Source organism: Sinocyclocheilus rhinocerous, unplaced genomic scaffold (assembly GCF_001515625.1).
Source record: "Sinocyclocheilus rhinocerous isolate Xijiao unplaced genomic scaffold, SAMN03320098_v1.1 scaffold19, whole genome shotgun sequence".
NCBI lineage: Eukaryota > Metazoa > Chordata > Actinopteri > Cypriniformes > Cyprinidae > Sinocyclocheilus > Sinocyclocheilus rhinocerous.
In genome coordinates this window covers 3,568,828-3,588,694 of record NW_015638975.1, presented here as the reverse complement: position 1 = coordinate 3,588,694, position 19,867 = coordinate 3,568,828, and the positions used below count along the sequence as shown (strand labels likewise).

The following is a 19,867-nucleotide window of genomic DNA, read 5'->3' as shown; positions in this document are numbered from 1 at the left end:
GGTCACCATCTTTTTTTTCTTTCTTCATCAAATGCATACTCTGTACTTTGTGTGTGGCTTCTTGAACTTTATGCCTCATTCTGTTGTCATGGCAACACAAGAAAGCTCATCGGGCTGCTATGGTAACCGAATACAGCATATTTAGGTAAGTGTGCAGCTTAACTGGGATAAAGTGGATAAAAAGCCAGATAGTGGCGTTCATATGCGCTCCTTTTATTTAACCCTTTGTGCTGCAGGCCTCGTTTCCCTGTGATGAAGAGCGTATTAGTGCGATTGCATGTGTGTGTGTCTGCTTCTGATGTGGTTTGTGAGCGTTTCTGATCTTCTATATAAAGCCTGTGGTTTTTAGCAGGTGCATGCATATGCAAGGCACACAGACAGAGGTGTGAATGCGTGTGATGCATGTGGCTTTGGCAGCTGCCCCAGACCTGTTTATAGGTTATGCAGTATTAATACGATCTATTCATTAGAGATCACTGGTCAGGCTGTGACTGTAATGCTGCTTTAAACTTTATCATCTAAGAGAGAGTAAAGGAAACTCATCATACACTTGATGAGGCGGATATAGAAAAAACAATGAAATTAGTCACATGATTAGCAAGGAATGTGAAAAAAGGAGAGGAGTTAAAGAATAAAGGAGCTGAAGATTGAACAAGAACAATATGGAAATTAAAAGGGTCGGGTAAGAATATAATGAGTAGAGAGTATGAGTGGGCAATATACAGGTAGACACGATTAACTGGTAGAAATTTGTCAACCGGTAGAGATTTTGGACTATCGTCTTTATTACAGTTGTCCACTCATGCCACGTTGCTGTGCACTGTGGTCATGAAAATGTATTGTTTGCACACATTTATAAGCATTACACTTTAAAAACAAGTGATTTTAAGCCGTTTAAATGCAAAGAAGAATGCTATATGCACACGCTGTCTGTGAGACTGTTTCTGCGTGCGCAGGCTGTGCACATGAATTCACTGCTTATAGAGTGTGCAAGTATTTTTGTTGCTTTATTGGCCTAGAACAGTTAAATACACATACTTGTGTGTCAAAATACCCGTCTTTGCAAGTATCCTCATAAAAACAGTCATTTAGATCTTAAGTAAAATCAAACAGCAAGTAAGAAAACGAATGTGTAACAGTAGCCTATATTTGATATGGGCAGCTCTTAAAGTGACAGCAGTCTAAAATTCCTGCTGTCTGTCATTCATGTTAATCAAACAACCAAAAGACAGATCTAAAATTCCTGCTGTCTGTCATTCATGTTAATCAAACAACCAAAAGACAGATCTCTCACTGCTCGTCGTCTTGAGGCTTTTTTAGACTTGTAATAGTTTTTTTTGTGATATTGACACTGGTGACAAGAATTATGAAAATTTTACGGTATCAAAATTTTTGATATCATAAAGACCTTATTAAAAGCAAAAATAACTAAACTGAGAAGTGATTTTAAGAATATATTAGAAATTTTGCATATTCAGTCTGTAAATACAATTGAACTTAAATTTAGGTTTAAAAATATTTGTTGTTCTACAGAGATACTCTAGCATTCAAAACATGTACGTAATGTTGAATCAGTTCATTTAAACCCCATTTGGGTTGTACAAACCATAATATTTGGCAAGCTGTGTTCGCCTTACTCTTTGTCAAGTATTATTTTCTTAATAGCAAATTAAATGACATAAAAACATTAATAATTGATTTGAAAAATTTGTAGCATTTTCAGTATTCATCAAAACTTTATGATTATGTTGAATATTAAAACTCACAAATGGATCAAAACTCAACACTGTAGTTCTCACAGAGATGCCTTTCATTAACCGCAGAGCACAAAATGAGCTCAACTGATTCCCCTCGCTGTTGCCCTGAAAACAACTTGACTTTTTCATCTTTTCATTGTTCATTTTAATTGTGATTTCTCTCTAAAGGAATACTTGATTGAAGAGCAAGCTGTAGAATTAGCCTAAATCACATTTTATTCTTTTATTCATTCATTTGAGAGGCTTATTTCTTTTATTAAACAGCAAGGTGCCAATTTTCAGTTACCTTTAATTCATCAGAACAAGCAATTTTTCTGCCAAGTAATATGTACTACTGTTTGAGTTTAGTAATATGACTTTTTTTTAAGTCTCTTACTGTATTCTCATCAATGCTGCATTTATTTGATCAAAAATATAGTAAAGACATTAATATTCTATTTTAATATATTTTAATAAGTATTTTATTCCTTTGCAGCAGCCATTACTTCAGTCTCACATGCTTCAGAAATCATTCTAATATTTTGTTTAGGTGCTCAAGAAACGTTTTTTATTATTATCATTAATGATGAAAATGGCTCCTTTGTGGAAACAACGTTGTTGAATTTCGAAGTTCAGAAGAACAGCATTTATTTGAAGTAGTCTTTTGAAACATTATAAATAGCCTATGTGTATTGTGTACTGTCTCTTTTTATCAATTTAATGCATCCTTGCTGAATAAAGTATTAATCTCATGACCCCAAACTTTTGAACGGCATGCGGTTCATCAGCCTAACTGTAGACTGTCAACAGATGTCAAACGACTCGCAAACACATATATTATAACCAGAAATGCAACTTGGGAGCCCTATTGTTTTAATCTGTTATGAAATACAGATGCACTCTCTGTAGTTGAGAAGCTCATTATGTGTTACTGGCATACAGGCTAATAGACTCGCACTTCTGTGGCACTGTCAGTGAGCTGAATGAGAATGTACCCATGCGAGCATTCGTGGGTGTATTTGTGTCTTTGTGTCATTTTGATAAATGTGGCATCCCAGCAGCAGACATTTCTTTGTACTTGTCATAGAACTTCACAAGTTTGTGTGCGTGTTTGGCACCTATACAGGCCCATTGTTTGATGTCCTTTGAGTCTGATTTGAGCTGGCGTTCATGACTGAAGAGGATGGGGTCAACAGTCTCCATCCATCTCTCTCTCTCTCTCTCTCTCTCTCGCTCTCTCTCTCACACTCACACACACACACACACACACACACACAGTCTATCGGTGTCAGGCCATGGCAGGAGCTCTGCAAGTCTTTCTCATAATATTCCTCTTCACAGGCATTTGTGGCACTTGTGAATGAGTGGGTTGAACATTTTGTGTGTGTGTGTTTACTGACACACTTTGGGTGACTTGTGTGTGTGGTTTTATACTGGTGAGAGGTAATGACCACATGCCACTTCCAGTTCAGAGTGCTAGTGTGTGCGAGCGATTTGATGCCATTGCTGTCAGTTGAAAGCAGCTCTCTGAACTCTGTTTGTGAGGAGAAGAGAGGTGTTTCAGTTAGCAGTTAGTAAGAAAAAACAGGGAAGTCAACCTAGAAAAAGCTATATGTCAGCTTCCTATATATGTCATCTCACCAAAGTATGCATTGCATTGTAAGTTTTTACTTTTAGGTTTTTTTTTTCAATAAAAATATTTTTTGCCCTATCTATCTATCTATCTATCTATCAGTGGTTCAACGGATCACAAATCTCACGGTTCAGATCACATTACGTTTTTGACCCACAGATCGGATCATTTTTCGGATCAGCAAGAAAAGAAAAATATTTCAATTTAACTTGCTTTTTTTTAACTCTTTTTTTTTTTTTTTTTTTTGTGTATGTGTGCAAGCACATAATAAGCCACTTTTCACTCCAGATTCACACTGCCTGATCTTCTTTCTCTCCAATTTGCGGTCACCATCTTTTTTTTCTTTCTTCATCAAATGCATACTCTGTACTTTGTGTGTGGCTTCTTGAACTTTATGCCTCATTCTGTTGTCATGGCAACACAAGAAAGCTCATCGGGCTGCTATGGTAACCGAATACAGCATATTTAGGTAAGTGTGCAGCTTAACTGGGATAAAGTGGATAAAAAGCCAGATAGTGGCGTTCATATGCGCTCCTTTTATTTAACCCTTTGTGCTGCAGGCCTCGTTTCCCTGTGATGAAGAGCGTATTAGTGCGATTGCATGTGTGTGTGTCTGCTTCTGATGTGGTTTGTGAGCGTTTCTGATCTTCTATATAAAGCCTGTGGTTTTTAGCAGGTGCATGCATATGCAAGGCACACAGACAGAGGTGTGAATGCGTGTGATGCATGTGGCTTTGGCAGCTGCCCCAGACCTGTTTATAGGTTATGCAGTATTAATACGATCTATTCATTAGAGATCACTGGTCAGGCTGTGACTGTAATGCTGCTTTAAACTTTATCATCTAAGAGAGAGTAAAGGAAACTCATCATACACTTGATGAGGCGGATATAGAAAAAACAATGAAATTAGTCACATGATTAGCAAGGAATGTGAAAAAAGGAGAGGAGTTAAAGAATAAAGGAGCTGAAGATTGAACAAGAACAATATGGAAATTAAAAGGGTCGGGTAAGAATATAATGAGTAGAGAGTATGAGTGGGCAATATACAGGTAGACACGATTAACTGGTAGAAATTTGTCAACCGGTAGAGATTTTGGACTATCGTCTTTATTACAGTTGTCCACTCATGTCACGTTGCTGTGCACTGTGGTCATGAAAATGTATTGTTTGCACACATTTATAAGCATTACACTTTAAAAACAAGTGATTTTAAGCCGTTTAAATGCAAAGAAGAATGCTATATGCACACGCTGTCTGTGAGACTGTTTCTGCGTGCGCAGGCTGTGCACATGAATTCACTGCTTATAGAGTGTGCAAGTATTTTTGTTGCTTTATTGGCCTAGAACAGTTAAATACACATACTTGTGTGTCAAAATACCCGTCTTTGCAAGTATCCTCATAAAAACAGTCATTTAGATCTTAAGTAAAATCAAACAGCAAGTAAGAAAACGAATGTGTAACAGTAGCCTATATTTGATATGGGCAGCTCTTAAAGTGACAGCAGTCTAAAATTCCTGCTGTCTGTCATTCATGTTAATCAAACAACCAAAAGACAGATCTCTCACTGCTCGTCGTCTTGAGGCTTTTTTAGACTTGTAATAGTTTTTTTTGTGATATTGACACTGGTGACAAGAATTATGAAAATTTTACAGTATCAAAATTTTTGATATCATAAAGACCTTATTAAAAGCAAAAATAACTAAACTGAGAAGTGATTTTAAGAATATATTAGAAATTTTGCATATTCAGTCTGTAAATACAATTGAACTTAAATTTAGGTTTAAAAATATTTGTTGTTCTACAGAGATACTCTAGCATTCAAAACATGTACGTAATGTTGAATCAGTTCATTTAAACCCCATTTGGGTTGTACAAACCATAATATTTGGCAAGCTGTGTTCGCCTTACTCTTTGTCAAGTATTATTTTCTTAATAGCAAATTAAATGACATAAAAACATTAATAATTGATTTGAAAAATTTGTAGCATTTTCAGTATTCATCAAAACTTTATGATTATGTTGAATATTAAAACTCACAAATGGATCAAAACTCAACACTGTAGTTCTCACAGAGATGCCTTTCATTAACCGCAGAGCACAAAATGAGCTCAACTGATTCCCCTCGCTGTTGCCCTGAAAACAACTTGACTTTTTCATCTTTTCATTGTTCATTTTAATTGTGATTTCTCTCTAAAGGAATACTTGATTGAAGAGCAAGCTGTAGAATTAGCCTAAATCACATTTTATTCTTTTATTCATTCATTTGAGAGGCTTATTTCTTTTATTAAACAGCAAGGTGCCAATTTTCAGTTACCTTTAATTCATCAGAACAAGCAATTTTTCTGCCAAGTAATATGTACTACTGTTTGAGTTTAGTAATATGACTTTTTTTTAAGTCTCTTACTGTATTCTCATCAATGCTGCATTTATTTGATCAAAAATATAGTAAAGACATTAATATTCTATTTTAATATATTTTAATAAGTATTTTATTCCTTTGCAGCAGCCATTACTTCAGTCTCACATGCTTCAGAAATCATTCTAATATTTTGTTTAGGTGCTCAAGAAACGTTTTTTATTATTATCATTAATGATGAAAATGGCTCCTTTGTGGAAACAACGTTGTTGAATTTCGAAGTTCAGAAGAACAGCATTTATTTGAAGTAGTCTTTTGAAACATTATAAATAGCCTATGTGTATTGTGTACTGTCTCTTTTTATCAATTTAATGCATCCTTGCTGAATAAAGTATTAATCTCATGACCCCAAACTTTTGAACGGCATGCGGTTCATCAGCCTAACTGTAGACTGTCAACAGATGTCAAACGACTCGCAAACACATATATTATAACCAGAAATGCAACTTGGGAGCCCTATTGTTTTAATCTGTTATGAAATACAGATGCACTCTCTGTAGTTGAGAAGCTCATTATGTGTTACTGGCATACAGGCTAATAGACTCGCACTTCTGTGGCACTGTCAGTGAGCTGAATGAGAATGTACCCATGCGAGCATTCGTGGGTGTATTTGTGTCTTTGTGTCATTTTGATAAATGTGGCATCCCAGCAGCAGACATTTCTTTGTACTTGTCATAGAACTTCACAAGTTTGTGTGCGTGTTTGGCACCTATACAGGCCCATTGTTTGATGTCCTTTGAGTCTGATTTGAGCTGGCGTTCATGACTGAAGAGGATGGGGTCAACAGTCTCCATCCATCTCTCTCTCTCTCTCTCTCTCTCTCGCTCTCTCTCTCACACTCACACACACACACACACACACACACACAGTCTATCGGTGTCAGGCCATGGCAGGAGCTCTGCAAGTCTTTCTCATAATATTCCTCTTCACAGGCATTTGTGGCACTTGTGAATGAGTGGGTTGAACATTTTGTGTGTGTGTGTTTACTGACACACTTTGGGTGACTTGTGTGTGTGGTTTTATACTGGTGAGAGGTAATGACCACATGCCACTTCCAGTTCAGAGTGCTAGTGTGTGCGAGCGATTTGATGCCATTGCTGTCAGTTGAAAGCAGCTCTCTGAACTCTGTTTGTGAGGAGAAGAGAGGTGTTTCAGTTAGCAGTTAGTAAGAAAAAACAGGGAAGTCAACCTAGAAAAAGCTATATGTCAGCTTCCTATATATGTCATCTCACCAAAGTATGCATTGCATTGTAAGTTTTTACTTTTAGGTTTTTTTTTTCAATAAAAATATTTTTTGCCCTATCTATCTATCTATCTATCAGTGGTTCAACGGATCACAAATCTCACGGTTCAGATCACATTACGTTTTTGACCCACAGATCGGATCATTTTTCGGATCAGCAAGAAAAGAAAAATATTTCAATTTAACTTGCTTTCCATTTATTACTTAAAGTGAAGTACTTCTTTGATACCACAGCAAATACTACTAGATTAACTAAGAAAGTTTAAACATGATTAAAGAGACAAGAGAACAGCCAGTAAAAATAAGAAAAAATACACAAATTACAAGCATAGATAAATACAACAGAATATGTTACAAATAAAATAAGGTGTCCCTTTAAGACCTGATGCACGGATCCGATATAATGATACACATCACATCCGATTTCTTTCTCAGCTGTTTTCATTCACTTGAGACATAACTGATTGCGTTTACCTGAATGATTGTCGAGATAGGTATTTTGTCATAATTTTATGTGTAAGTGTCTGTTCAGGATTCAGAAGAGGATTCAGTTCAGTGTTTCATGTGTGTGCGGCTGTGCACGTAGAGAAGAGCGCGCGAGTAACGAATCGAGTTCCCGTTCGCCTTTTCTCTCTGGAATTGTTTAAAATTCGCTTGCTTGTGTAAATACGGACAAATTATAAACTTGTACTCTATTATGGTTAAATTTTGCAATTAATCCGTGGATCACATGCGTGCCGAACCGTGGGGCTTGGTCCGTACGGATCACAGATCAACTACGATCCGTTTAACCACTACTATCTATCTATCTGTCTATCTATCGTTCTATCGATCTATCTATCGTTCTATATCGCTCTGTCGTTCTATCGTTCGTTCTATCCATCTATCTATCTTTCGTTCTAGGGCTGCACAATTAATCGAATTTCTAATCGCGATTACAATTACAGATGCCACAATTACGTAATCGTTCAAAGCGGCAATTAATCGTTCGAAGTCCACTTATGTTATTCTGCACGCTTAAGATGCGTTTTTTTTCTTTCTGCATGTTATCTTAAGGCTTTTCCCCATTATTTTAATTTTAGTTTTAGAATAACATTATAATACCATTCATATTTTTACTTTTTTATAATTTAAAAAGAAGAAGAAGAAACCAATCCGATGTATAGTTGACATTTGAGGCTTAATAGAAAAGCACTAAAAGTGTTTTCAGCTTGTTTATTTTCATATAAAAATACGGCATGCAGTTGCATCAAACAATGGTATAAACATCATTCAATGTAAATTGTGATAATCGTAATTAATAATCGCAATTACAATTTCAAGGGAATAATTGACAATTATGATTTTTGTCATAATCGTGCAGCCCTATTTCGTACTATCCATCTATCTATCTGCTGATCATTCTATCGTTCGTTCTACCGATCGTTCTATTGTTTGTTCTATCTATCGATCTATTGTTCTATCTGTCGTTCTTACTTTATTTCTCTCTTGCACTGTTTGCTTATGTCCAGATACAGTGTACTTGTTTGTTTTTACTTTTTTTTTTTTTTACTACTTTTTATTTTGCTATATTTTCACATAGGCATTCATTTCTGTGTACAGTTTCATTCATCTCTTGGTATTTTAATCACCTGAGCCATAAACGGTTTATTTTTGGGCCAGTCAGCTTTTAATGGCCTTGCTGAACAATTTGGGCACCATGATAGGCTATATTTTTAATACATGTTGCTAGTAAAAACTGTATGTACAGTATTTAGGACACGTCTACCTTTAAATGGCCATCAGTGGAGAAAAATGCTTTTGTGCCCATAATGACATAGTTACAGCATCTCCTGTCAGCGGCCAGCGGGACCACGCTAGGCAGTCAAACTCTGACGACCCCTTGGAGAAAAGGCTGTTTAAAGAGATTTGGAGTGGGATGCATAGATGACATAATGAAGTGAGGGATGGTGATTCAGAGAGAGAGCATGACTCTAAAAAAAGAAGAGAAGGGAATAAAGAGGGAGAAAGCACATGCTGTTATTTCTCCGTCATTCGAAACAGATGGAGCTCTGGGACGCCACTCCTCTCAGAGCAAGGTGAGACTGTTTCCTCTCATATGCTCTCCATACTTCTGACATAATCGCAGACACCCCCATAATCAGATCTCACTCAGACTTACTCCTCATTGAGCTTGTCAGGTGTGAAGTGGACACATAAAGTAACCGGTGTATTGTTGTGAGAGGGCAGTTGGTATGTGGGGTGTGTTTTGTTTCCGTCTTCCTGTGCTGAAGGTTCAGCCACTGCTGACAGTGCTGCTCTTTACTGGTGTGTGTCGTCAGCTCCTGCTGAGAGCGAGCTTTCACTCTTCCTTTTCACCCATTTATTCTGCATTTGTTTTCTCAGTATTAAAAAAAACACATAATTACACTAAAGTGTAGCTTTTTTTTTTTTGGAAAGTAATGGGTTAGTTAAGTTTGCAGTATTTTTGCATTAAAAATGTGACGGCTGGAGAAAATCTTTCACCTGGATAACCTCTACTTTATTTAAATAAACAAGAGATGCACTGACACAGACAAAATGTCACTTTCCACATTTTGCGTAGTTTCGTTATTTACAAAGTAACTGACTATAACCCTGTCCTTCCTTTATTTTTCTCAAGGTTGTGATATTTCCGTATTTAAACATTTTTTTCTTTTTCAACCTGAAGCATGACTCATGTGAATTGAATAAAATCAATTTTCTTTTTCTTTTTCGAATACATTTTAAAATACGTTTATCACGTGCATGGATACTGTGGTTTCAACAGCACAGCACAAGCTTATGGCGTAATATATTTGTAGTAAGACAATCGTTTAATAAATCTGTTGTCAACAATAGAGATTATTATTATTATTTTATTATTAAATGTTTTTTATTTTACAGTACAATAGTACTATTGCGATAGTACCACGTCTTTATTGATGTTAATTTTTTTATAATTTAAATAATAATAAAATAAATATTATATTGAATAATAATAGTAGTAGTAGTAATAATAAATAAAGAAAATATTTTTATTTCATTATTATTAAGATTATAAAAAATTTAAATATTTTAAATATTGCTCAAATTGTATTTTTTTTGCATGCAAATACCATGGTCACTCTTTTTCCATATAATCGAATTTAATAACAACTCAGGCTGTCAAGCTCCGAAATGACATACAATTGATCCATGACGCTTGAATATAACTCTTTGATCTGTTCCTCATCTAAAGCTGTTGTATGACTTTGTAAAACTTGGAATACAGTGCATCAGTCGTATAGACCACTTATTTGATATGTTTCTGATTCTGTTATGGTGCTTCTGAATCCATTTTGTAGTTTTAACCCCTTAGATTTCATTCTTTGTAATTGCATGGGAAAGAATAACCAGTCATTATAAATTTTTTTCCTTTTGTGTTCCACAAAAGAAAGTGATAATAGGTTTTGGAACGACATGAGTAAATGATGACAGACTATTCACTTAACCCTATATTGCTTTTATTTGCCTTCTCTTCGTACTCTTTCCGTTTTCCCTTTATGTTTTAGCCACTCTTTCATGTTCTGTCATTGTGTATTTCATATTTTCCCACATTCAGATGAGTCACTAACACCTACAGTCTCTTTTGTGAGCTCTCTAACTCTCTTGTTCATTCTCTTTTGCTCTCCCTTTTTCTGGGCAGCTGCGTTTATCCCATTTACTGTTTTATGTTCTTCCTTTGTCCGTCTCTCCGCCTCAGTCTCTTTCCCTTCCTTTTGTCCAGCTGCTTTCTGTTTGCAGCCTCCTTGGTTGGTCAGTTTTTCATCATTTCTTTTTTTCCTTCCTTTTGTCATGCCTCTGCCCTTTCTGTCCCTCCTCTCATCTTCTGTCTCTCACTCCCAGGGAAAAATGAGGCTTATTCTTATGAGATTTTGTATGTTTGCCCATGTAACCACAGATAATATTTGAGTAATTACATTGGTTAACCACAGGTGGTCACTGGTTTTCATATTTCCTATGTTTTCAAGACTTATAATGGCCTAAAGACGGATGTGGGGTCCTAATGTAACTTTTTACCACACCTGCTAATGGCAGGTGATCTCAGAATATTTCTTAGTGGGTTATGAAAGTGATTTTTTTTTACTTCCCCCAGTGTGTCACTACCATCCAGGGCTTATAACTATAATTATAATACATTTTTAATTTTCAATTTCAAATGAGCTAAATCAGTTAATTGTTTCTATCTTTGGATAGTTTTTATTATTTTCAGTGTTCATTTTTAGTTTAAGTTATTTGAAAGCACTGTTTTTGTTTTTAATTACATTTCTTGCATTTGGCACTTGCCAGGTTTTGAATTTGTACCCTTAATGGATAAAAAAATACTAAAGATGATATTTCCTATTCTGTTGAATTCTACACATTGCAGAATAGTATAAACTGAACTGCATTTTGAATACAAGCCTTTCTGATTTACTGGATCTGGCATTGCATTGCCCTGGTCTTTCTGAAATACCACCATGGAATATCGAAATGTGCAGTTAATCTTTCCTTTAGTCTTTCATGCTGCTCAAGACATTGTTTTAATGACGTTCTCTCTTTCCCCTCATTACAGAGTCTTCAAGAAGTCCAGCCCCAACTGTAAGGTAAGATTCCCCAGAGTATGTTATGAGGTGGAAGGTGGGCTCTTCAGAGCTCTCGGTGGACCTTTTCCTTCCCTTTCCTGTCTCTCTCTTGCTTCTCCTCCCTCATTTTCTATCCGTCTCTCTTGGTGTTTCTCTTCCTGTTTGCTTCTTTAAGCTCCTTTTAATTGCCTTGAGTGTGTCTTTAAACTCTCTCTTGATTTCTCTGGTTGTTTGTTGGCTTCCGTCTTTTCGTTCTTCCTTTGACTGTTTCTTTATCAGCACAGTGTTGGTTATCACACCATTATTTCCTCTATAATCTCTCTGTCAGCTTGCATTTGTGCTATTTCCACCCAGCTGCTGCCTTCCTACCTTATCTCATCTCTCTCTTTCGTTCTTTATCATGGAAAGTGTTTTGCATGTGGAGGATGTGTGTTTCGAGATCACGCCGTCTAGAAGGGTTGTCTTCAGGAAGGGAGTAGATCTTCTAGGGGTCAGCGTGGCATGCCTTAGGCTGTTTAAGTTGTTTGCGTGCGAGTTCCTGCATCTCTTTTGTGTAGCTAGTTCAAACTTGTGCTTGTCTCTGATTTTACTCTTTCTAGCTCACAGTATACTTGGGGAAGAGGGACTTTGTGGATCATCTAGATCACGTGGACCCTGTAGGTAAGTCAGATGGGAGTTCCCGCTCAAAACGTCTTGGGAGTTTTTGGTCGAATTACACGACTTCCTTTCATGCCTTAGTAACATCAGTTAGCTATTGCTGAAGAGTTGTGTCTTTGTGGAGGTAGTTGATGTTGATGAACATAATGCTTTGTGGTTATACCTGCTTAACAATTATATGTTATTAAAAAAACCATGATGTTACTATGAGATTTTTGGTTCCTCTTTATAATCCACCCTTTCAAGGGAACGTCTCTCACTCCATGTTGCATGGCAGCCAGTCACGGGAGACATCAGTCGGGGAGATATAGACGTTTCCCTCATTACATTTGTGTGGGGAGATTAACTCTGTCAGGAGTATTACATATTGTAATGGTAATCTTGTACAAGATAATTGTTATAATGCTGTGTTAATGGCCTCTGTGATCTAAAAAAACTCCTTTTAATTGGACATGGTCGTATAATGCATTATTTCTATTTATTTTATTTTTTGCTCTTTTGTTGTCCTCATTTGTAAGTCGCTTTGGATAAAAGCGTCTGCTAAATGACTAAATGTAAATGTAATGTAAATGTAAAAATCTTTTGGAGTGCCTTTCTAAACCCGCACTACTGTTCAAAAGTTTGAGGTTGGTAAGATTTTTTTTTTTTTGGGGAGAAGTCTGGTTATGCTCACCAAGTATGCATTTGTTTAATTAAAAAAACAGTAATACTGTGAAATATTATTATAATTTAAAATACCTGTTTTCTATAATATATTTTAAAATGTAATGTATTCAGCAGCCATTACTTCTTCAGTCTTCAGTGTCACATGATCTTTCAGAAATTATTCTAATATGCTGATTTCATGCTCAAGAAACATTTCTTATTATTAGCAATGTTGAAAATGTTGCTTACTATTTTTAATTTTTATTTTGAGCATTTTTTGATAAATATAAAGTTCAAAACAGCATTTATGTGAAATAGAAACCTTCTGTAACATTATAAGTGTCTTTACTGTCAGTTTATTTAAAAACAATACTTATCTCAAACTTTTAAATGGTAGTGCTAAATATTTTTAGTTTTTACTTTGTATGTGTTCTATGTCTCAAAAGTTCAGTTTTACTGTCTTTGTAGAAAGATGTCAATCGATTAAAATAAATTCAATTACATGATTCTGTTTTCTATAATATATTTTAAAATGTAATGTATTCAGCAGCCATTACTTCTTCAGTCTTCAGTGTCACATGATCTTTCAGAAATTATTCTAATATGCTGATTTCATGCTCAAGAAACATTTCTTATTATTAGCAATGTTGAAAATGTTGCTTACTATTTTTAATTTTTATTTTGAGCATTTTTTGATAAATATAAAGTTCAAAACAGCATTTATGTGAAATAGAAACCTTCTGTAACATTATAAGTGTCTTTACTGTCAGTTTATTTAAAAACAATACTTTTACCTCAAACTTTTAAATGGTAGTGCTAAATATTTTTAGTTTTTACTTTGTATGTGTTCTATGTCTCAAAAGTTCAGTTTTACTGTCTTTGTAGAAAGATGTCAATCGATTAAAATAAATTCAATTAATTACATGATTTTAATGTAAATCACAGATAATGATCACAGAGTATATATGCTAAGAATAAATGTACACCTTCAAATGAAGTTGTTTCAAAGACATTATTGTGGTAGATGAGTAAATCATTAAATAAACAACTTTACAAAAATTGGCTGTGGAGCTCGATACATTGTTTGTTTTATTGGCAGATCATTGAGCACAAGCCTATCGCTGGCCTACAGTCCATAGAAATCCATTTTGAAATTGGGGTTATTTAGGGCCGCTCGCACAGAATGTGGTCTTGTGTTAAACTACAACTGCTTACTTATGTACACATGCATATAGATGTGTTTTGGCCATTGCTTCACATCATATTGTTTTGAACATATATTTTTTAGTTAAAGTTAAAAATTGTTCAAATACGGTGCAGACTGTGGACTCACAATGCATATAAATAAATAAAATGTTTTGTGAAGGAACATTTTTTTAGTAATATTATTTATAAAAAAAAAGTGTTAATTTGACAACCCCAGTATTATTTATACTGGTACTTCTTGTGTACTTGTGGTTTTGTGACTTTAGATGGGGTGCTCTTGATTGACCCGGAATACCTTAAAGACAGAAAAGGTAACACACATTGATTTACTGTATCTCCAGGTTTTTTTTGTGTTGCCTGTAATGTTTGTTTCTTTTTTAAACAATAAATCATTTGAACCAAAACAGTATATTATATATTTATCACTTTCTCTCTTCTCCTCTGCCCTTTTACCAGTGTTCGTGACCCTGACGTGTGCCTTCCGTTATGGCCGTGAAGATCTGGACGTGCTGGGCCTGTCTTTCCGAAAGGATCTCTTCATTTCCAGCTTCCAAGCATTTCCCCCTCTGCCCGAGGAGCGCAAACCGCTCAGTCGCCTACAGGAGAGACTGCTCAAGAAGCTGGGCCAGAACGCGTACCCCTTCAACTTCACGGTGACTCTTTACTTTTGCTTTTCCTTTCACTTACACATTTAAGTGCATGTAATGTTCAGCTGTACATATGCGTTTTCAACCAGAGTAAAAATTACAGCTTTACAGACCCTAAAAACTTTCCTATGTGACACTGTTAGATTTTTATATTCTGTGACCAAGTTAGGTTGCTAAAGTAATTTTATTTGTTGGACAGATTCCTCAGAACCTTCCCTGCTCAGTGACTCTACAGCCCGGCCCAGAGGACACAGGAAAGGTAATGACGCTAGGCATGTCCAAAGCTACATCTTCTCAAGATCAACTTAAACAAGTCGACTTTTTAATTGACCAACATATCCCTAAGCTACATGCGCGTACACATTGTTTAAAACATCTTTTCTTTTCTCTCAGTGGTCATTTATCCCTGCATTTTGACTTATAGGCATGTGGTGTTGACTTTGAGGTCAGGGCATTCTGTGCTAAAACTGTGGATGAGAAGACTCACAAACGGTAAAGTGTCGCTCCTTGTGAGTTTCTTTTCTTTTTCACTGTTTATTCTCATTGAGCGGCCTGTTTACTTATCAGGTACAATATATCGGAAATATTAACCGGTGCATTGATGTTTGAGTCCCTTTCCCAAATAATGTTCAGGTTGTATAGACTACCGTTCAAAAAGTTTAGAGTCCAGAAGATTTTTTTAAAATTTTTTTTAAAGAAATTAATACTTTTTTTTCCAGCAAGGATGCATTAAATTATTAAAAAGTTTCAGTAAAGTTTTTTTTTTAGTGGCAGTAAAGACATTGTTTTAAAAGATTTCCATTTCAAATAAATGTAAAAAGAAAAAAAAAAGTATCCTGAAAAAAAGCATCTCGGTTTCCACATAAATTTTAAGCAGCACAACTGTTTTCAGCGTTGATAATAAGAAATAATATATCATTATAGTACACTGAAAAATCAGTGTATTATAATGATTTTTGTCATGTGACACTTGACGATTTGCCATCACAGGATTAAATTACATTTTAAAATAGAAATGTTATTTTAAATTGTAATAATTTTTCACAGTAAGTTTCATCGACTTATGGACTTCTTTCTAAAACATTAATAAGGCCCCAAACTTTACTCCGATGGAGAGATATTGTGTTTCTTTGTGATGTCAGTTCAACAGAAGTTGTGTCTAACTGTCCTCTGCTTAACAGGAACTCGGTGCGGTTGGTCATTCGTAAGGTGCAGTACGCTCCAGAGAAGCCTGGTCCACAGCCAATGGTGGAGACCACACGCAGCTTCCTTATGTCTGACCGCTCCCTTCACCTCGAGGCCTCGCTAGATAAAGAGGTGTGAACATACATCTAGCCACAGGCAAACTATTGCCCTCTGCTTATAATTTATTGAAGTGTCAAGGTTTGATGTCTTTTTACTCAGCTGCTACTGAAATTGCTTTCTTTCAGTTTCATGTTTCAATGTAGTTTACTTTAGTGCATAATACATAGTGCAGAATAAGTATTACAAAGTAAAAGATCAAATGTGCAATGTAAGCAAATTGAAAAACATCAAGTATTGGATTTCCTTCTTTTCAGCTGTACTACCATGGTGAACCTATCAGTGTCAACGTCCATGTCACCAACAACTCCACCAAAACAGTTAAACGGGTTAAAATCTCTGGTGAGATGAACATTTCATTTTTTTATTTTTTTTTTCAAACATGTATTTACAGTAAATGATGCATTGCTTTACAACCTACACTGAATGTTTTTCACTGAGTGCTTTATGTTCTTGTTATGTTTTAGAGTTGCATTTAGAATTGCTAACATCAGCTAGCTTAAATCCTTTCCTCTTCCCCTTTTCCTTTCCTGTTGCTTTTGTCCTGCATCTTTATCTCGTGCACTCACAGATGTTTACTGCAGATAAATGTTGTTTATTTCACTTTTTCATAATTCATCTGTGAACGAATTGTATATCTTGGTAGCTCACAGGTTTGTTTGCACTGAAATACTGCTTTTGCTGTGCTGTGGATGTAGTTTGTGTCTCAAAAGTCAACGTGAAATGTTGCTCACAACCTAATTTACTTCTGTAATGTGGCATTTCTGAGTGAACTGGATATTTAATATCTACTAATTATTTTCACTGAAATGTAAAAAATATATATCAGGTACACTTCTGTTCAAACGTTTGAGGTCAGTAAGATTTTTATTAAGACTCATGCTTTCATTTGGTGATAAATACAGTAATATTATTAAATATTATTATAATTTAAAATAACGGCTTTCTATTTGAATGTTTTAGAATGCAATTTATTCCTGTGATGGTGCTGAATTTTTTAGCAGCCAGTCTTCCAGAAATCATTCTGATATGCTGATTTGGTGCTCAAGAAACATGTAATTATTATCAATGTTGAAAACAGTTGTGCTGCTTAATATTTTTGTGGAAATTGTGATGGAAACTTTGTCTGGATTAGAAAGTTCAAAAGAACAGCATTAATTTAAACTAAAAATCTTTTGTAAAATTTTACGTCTTTACTGTCACTTTTGGTCAATTTAATGCACATTTTAATCAGCAAAGTATTCATTTTTAAGTGACCCCAAACTTTTGAACTGTAGTGTATTTAATTTTGATTTGACGGGAGGAGTGCTTACTAAACTGTACACAAGTTTGTGATTGTGATTGTTTTTATCTATTCTTGTGTTGTTTAGATCTTCTTTTTTCAAGTTTGTGGTAGTTACCTTGCTGTCTATGGGAGGGTCAGAGAGCCCTCAGATTTCATCAAAAATATCTTAAATTGTTTTCTGAAGATGAACGAAGGTCTTACGGGTTGGGAACAACACAAGGGTGAGTAATTAATGACAGAATTTTTAATTTTTGGGTGAACTAACCCTTTAAGGTCCTCTCATGTGGTCATGTGTAGTTTAGTGTGAATGTCAGCTGTCCCGCCTATGATTTAATTGTGTGTTTGGTTTGTGTCAGCTCCCTCCCGACCCTGGTAACCCCGCTGTATATCCCTGCTCTCTCCCCACAGTGCGACAGTATGCCGATATCTGTTTGTTCAGCACCGCACAGTACAAATGTCCTGTGGCTCAGGTAGAAGCCGAGTGAGTAGCCCTCTTCTCCCAAATTCTCCATCTCTCTCTACTCTGTCCCTATCTTCACCTCCCTCATATTCAGTCCTCCATCATCTCTTCTGTTTTATCCTCTCCCCCTCTCCTGTTCTGTTCAAAGGGTCCTGCTTCTGATTTGACCTCGGTCATCTCTTCTTGCTCAGCCTTTGTTGCTGTAAAGTAGGAGTGTGTTTAATACACATCTCACAGAGGTTTATGTATGGTCAGAATAGATTTACCATTTAAAGGGACAGTCCACCCAAAAATGAAAATTGTCATCATTTTCTCACCCTCTTGTCATTACAAACCTCTGTGACTTCTTCTGTGGAACACAAAAGAAAATATTTTGAAGAATGACAATGGTTCCCAGTTTCTTTGTTAACAGAAGTCAAGGGGAACCAAAACTGGTTACCAACAATATCTTTTGTGTTCAAAAGATGACAGAAAGTCATACAGGTTTGGAACCCCATTAGAATGAGTAAATGATTACAGATTTTTCAATTTTGGGTGACCTATCGCTGCTAAAGCCATGCTCGTGAAACCAACTGTCCCGTGGAAACTTTGTTAAAAACTTTGCTCCTTCCCCGCCAAATACCCAAGAGCTACTCAACCCTTGTTAATAGCTTAAAGTTCTGTGACCTTCTCAACCTTTACGTAGTGTTTATTCCGGCTTTTAATAGTTGCATCCCTTGACGTGACACCAAATACCTCGATTCCTTTGTCCCTCTGCTGACAGCCCCATGAAGGTCCAGTTTCGCCTCATAGTCAATAGTTTTTTAGTGCTGATAGGACGACGAATACTGTTCTCTCTCAGTGCTACAGGTTACAGATGTGGTTCTTTACTCCCATGACACCTACAGCAAGTCTGTGGGCAGACATTCATCACGGTGAGTCTCATATCTAGCCGTTCGTTCTGGCTCCCATCCCTGGTTGTCAATAATGGCTGTTGGACCCCTTTTTCCACCATCTCCATGAGACAAGGCCTTCACCCCCCAAAATAAGGACTGTAGCTGTCCTTTCTGCTTTTTGTCTTGTCCGAAGCTGTTCAGTCAGCTGGTCTCTGCTGTTTTTTGAGGTCAGCTGCTAGTTTATTCAGCTTTTGTAACTTTCTCTCAGGAAAAACAATTCATGTATGGGTAGAATACCATCGATCCATGTATACTGTATATCTCTTTTCCTATTTTTCTGTTGTCTTTTTTTCACCATATATTCTCCTAATCTCTAATCCTAAGGCATTGTTTATGTCCCCATAAACTACATTTTACAGTGTGTCTTTCCTGAACTCATCCAAAGTGCTGATTGATGCAACACATGAAAGGTGCTTTATGAGATTGTTATGGGCTGGCACACAGACATGTTCCTATTATCCTATTATAGGGATCACTGAATTAGGTGTCCTTAAATGTCGCATATGTCTGACAGCTCTAGGCTCTGTAAACAGCAGGCTATGATGAGATTCTTTTATTTAGTCTGTCGGAAGACTTTGAGGAGCTTGTCAGTCATTTTGCATGTTCACTTGGCAGCCCTTATATGGGAAGCAGAAAGCTGAGTATTATGCAATTTATTATGCGATTGTGAAGGTTGGTTTATTAGTTCTAGATCAGCTACCATCAATTACAGTAGGGATTTTTTTTAATGTTTTGATGCCACAGAACCACAAATATAATTATCTCATTGTGAGAAGCAAGCTGTAGAGGCCCATTTAGACTGTAATTTTTTTCCACAGACCCTATAGCACCCCCTAGGGGTTACCTGCAATAATAAACTAATATGTACTGTAGATGAAGTAGATGGAATGTAGATGGATATATATATATATATATATATATATATATACACACACATACATGTATATATTAAAGGGATAGTTCACCCAAAAATGAAAATTTTGGAGAGTATCCACTGAATGCAAACAGCGTATGCTATTCTGTGTCAGCACACCACGCATATACGTTTTCTACGTTGTTTGTGCTTTGATTTGAACGAAAACAACGTATCCGTGTGGT

At 36.0% G+C, this 19,867-nt stretch overlaps 1 protein-coding gene across 1 annotated transcript in view; it reads left to right on the top strand.

Moving 5' to 3' along the window:
• LOC107750580 (arrestin red cell) overlaps nt 1-19,867 on the top strand; it is a 44,589-nt gene that overhangs the window by 20,219 nt on the left and 4,503 nt on the right. The window contains exons 2-10 of the mRNA XM_016566043.1: nt 11,623-11,653; nt 12,232-12,292; nt 14,407-14,451; nt 14,597-14,793; nt 14,987-15,046; nt 15,212-15,279; nt 15,969-16,104; nt 16,347-16,431; nt 17,783-17,855. Of these exons, the coding sequence (XP_016421529.1) occupies nt 11,623-11,653; nt 12,232-12,292; nt 14,407-14,451; nt 14,597-14,793; nt 14,987-15,046; nt 15,212-15,279; nt 15,969-16,104; nt 16,347-16,431; nt 17,783-17,855 (756 nt within the window). The remainder of the gene's footprint in view (nt 1-11,622; nt 11,654-12,231; nt 12,293-14,406; nt 14,452-14,596; nt 14,794-14,986; nt 15,047-15,211; nt 15,280-15,968; nt 16,105-16,346; nt 16,432-17,782; nt 17,856-19,867) is intronic.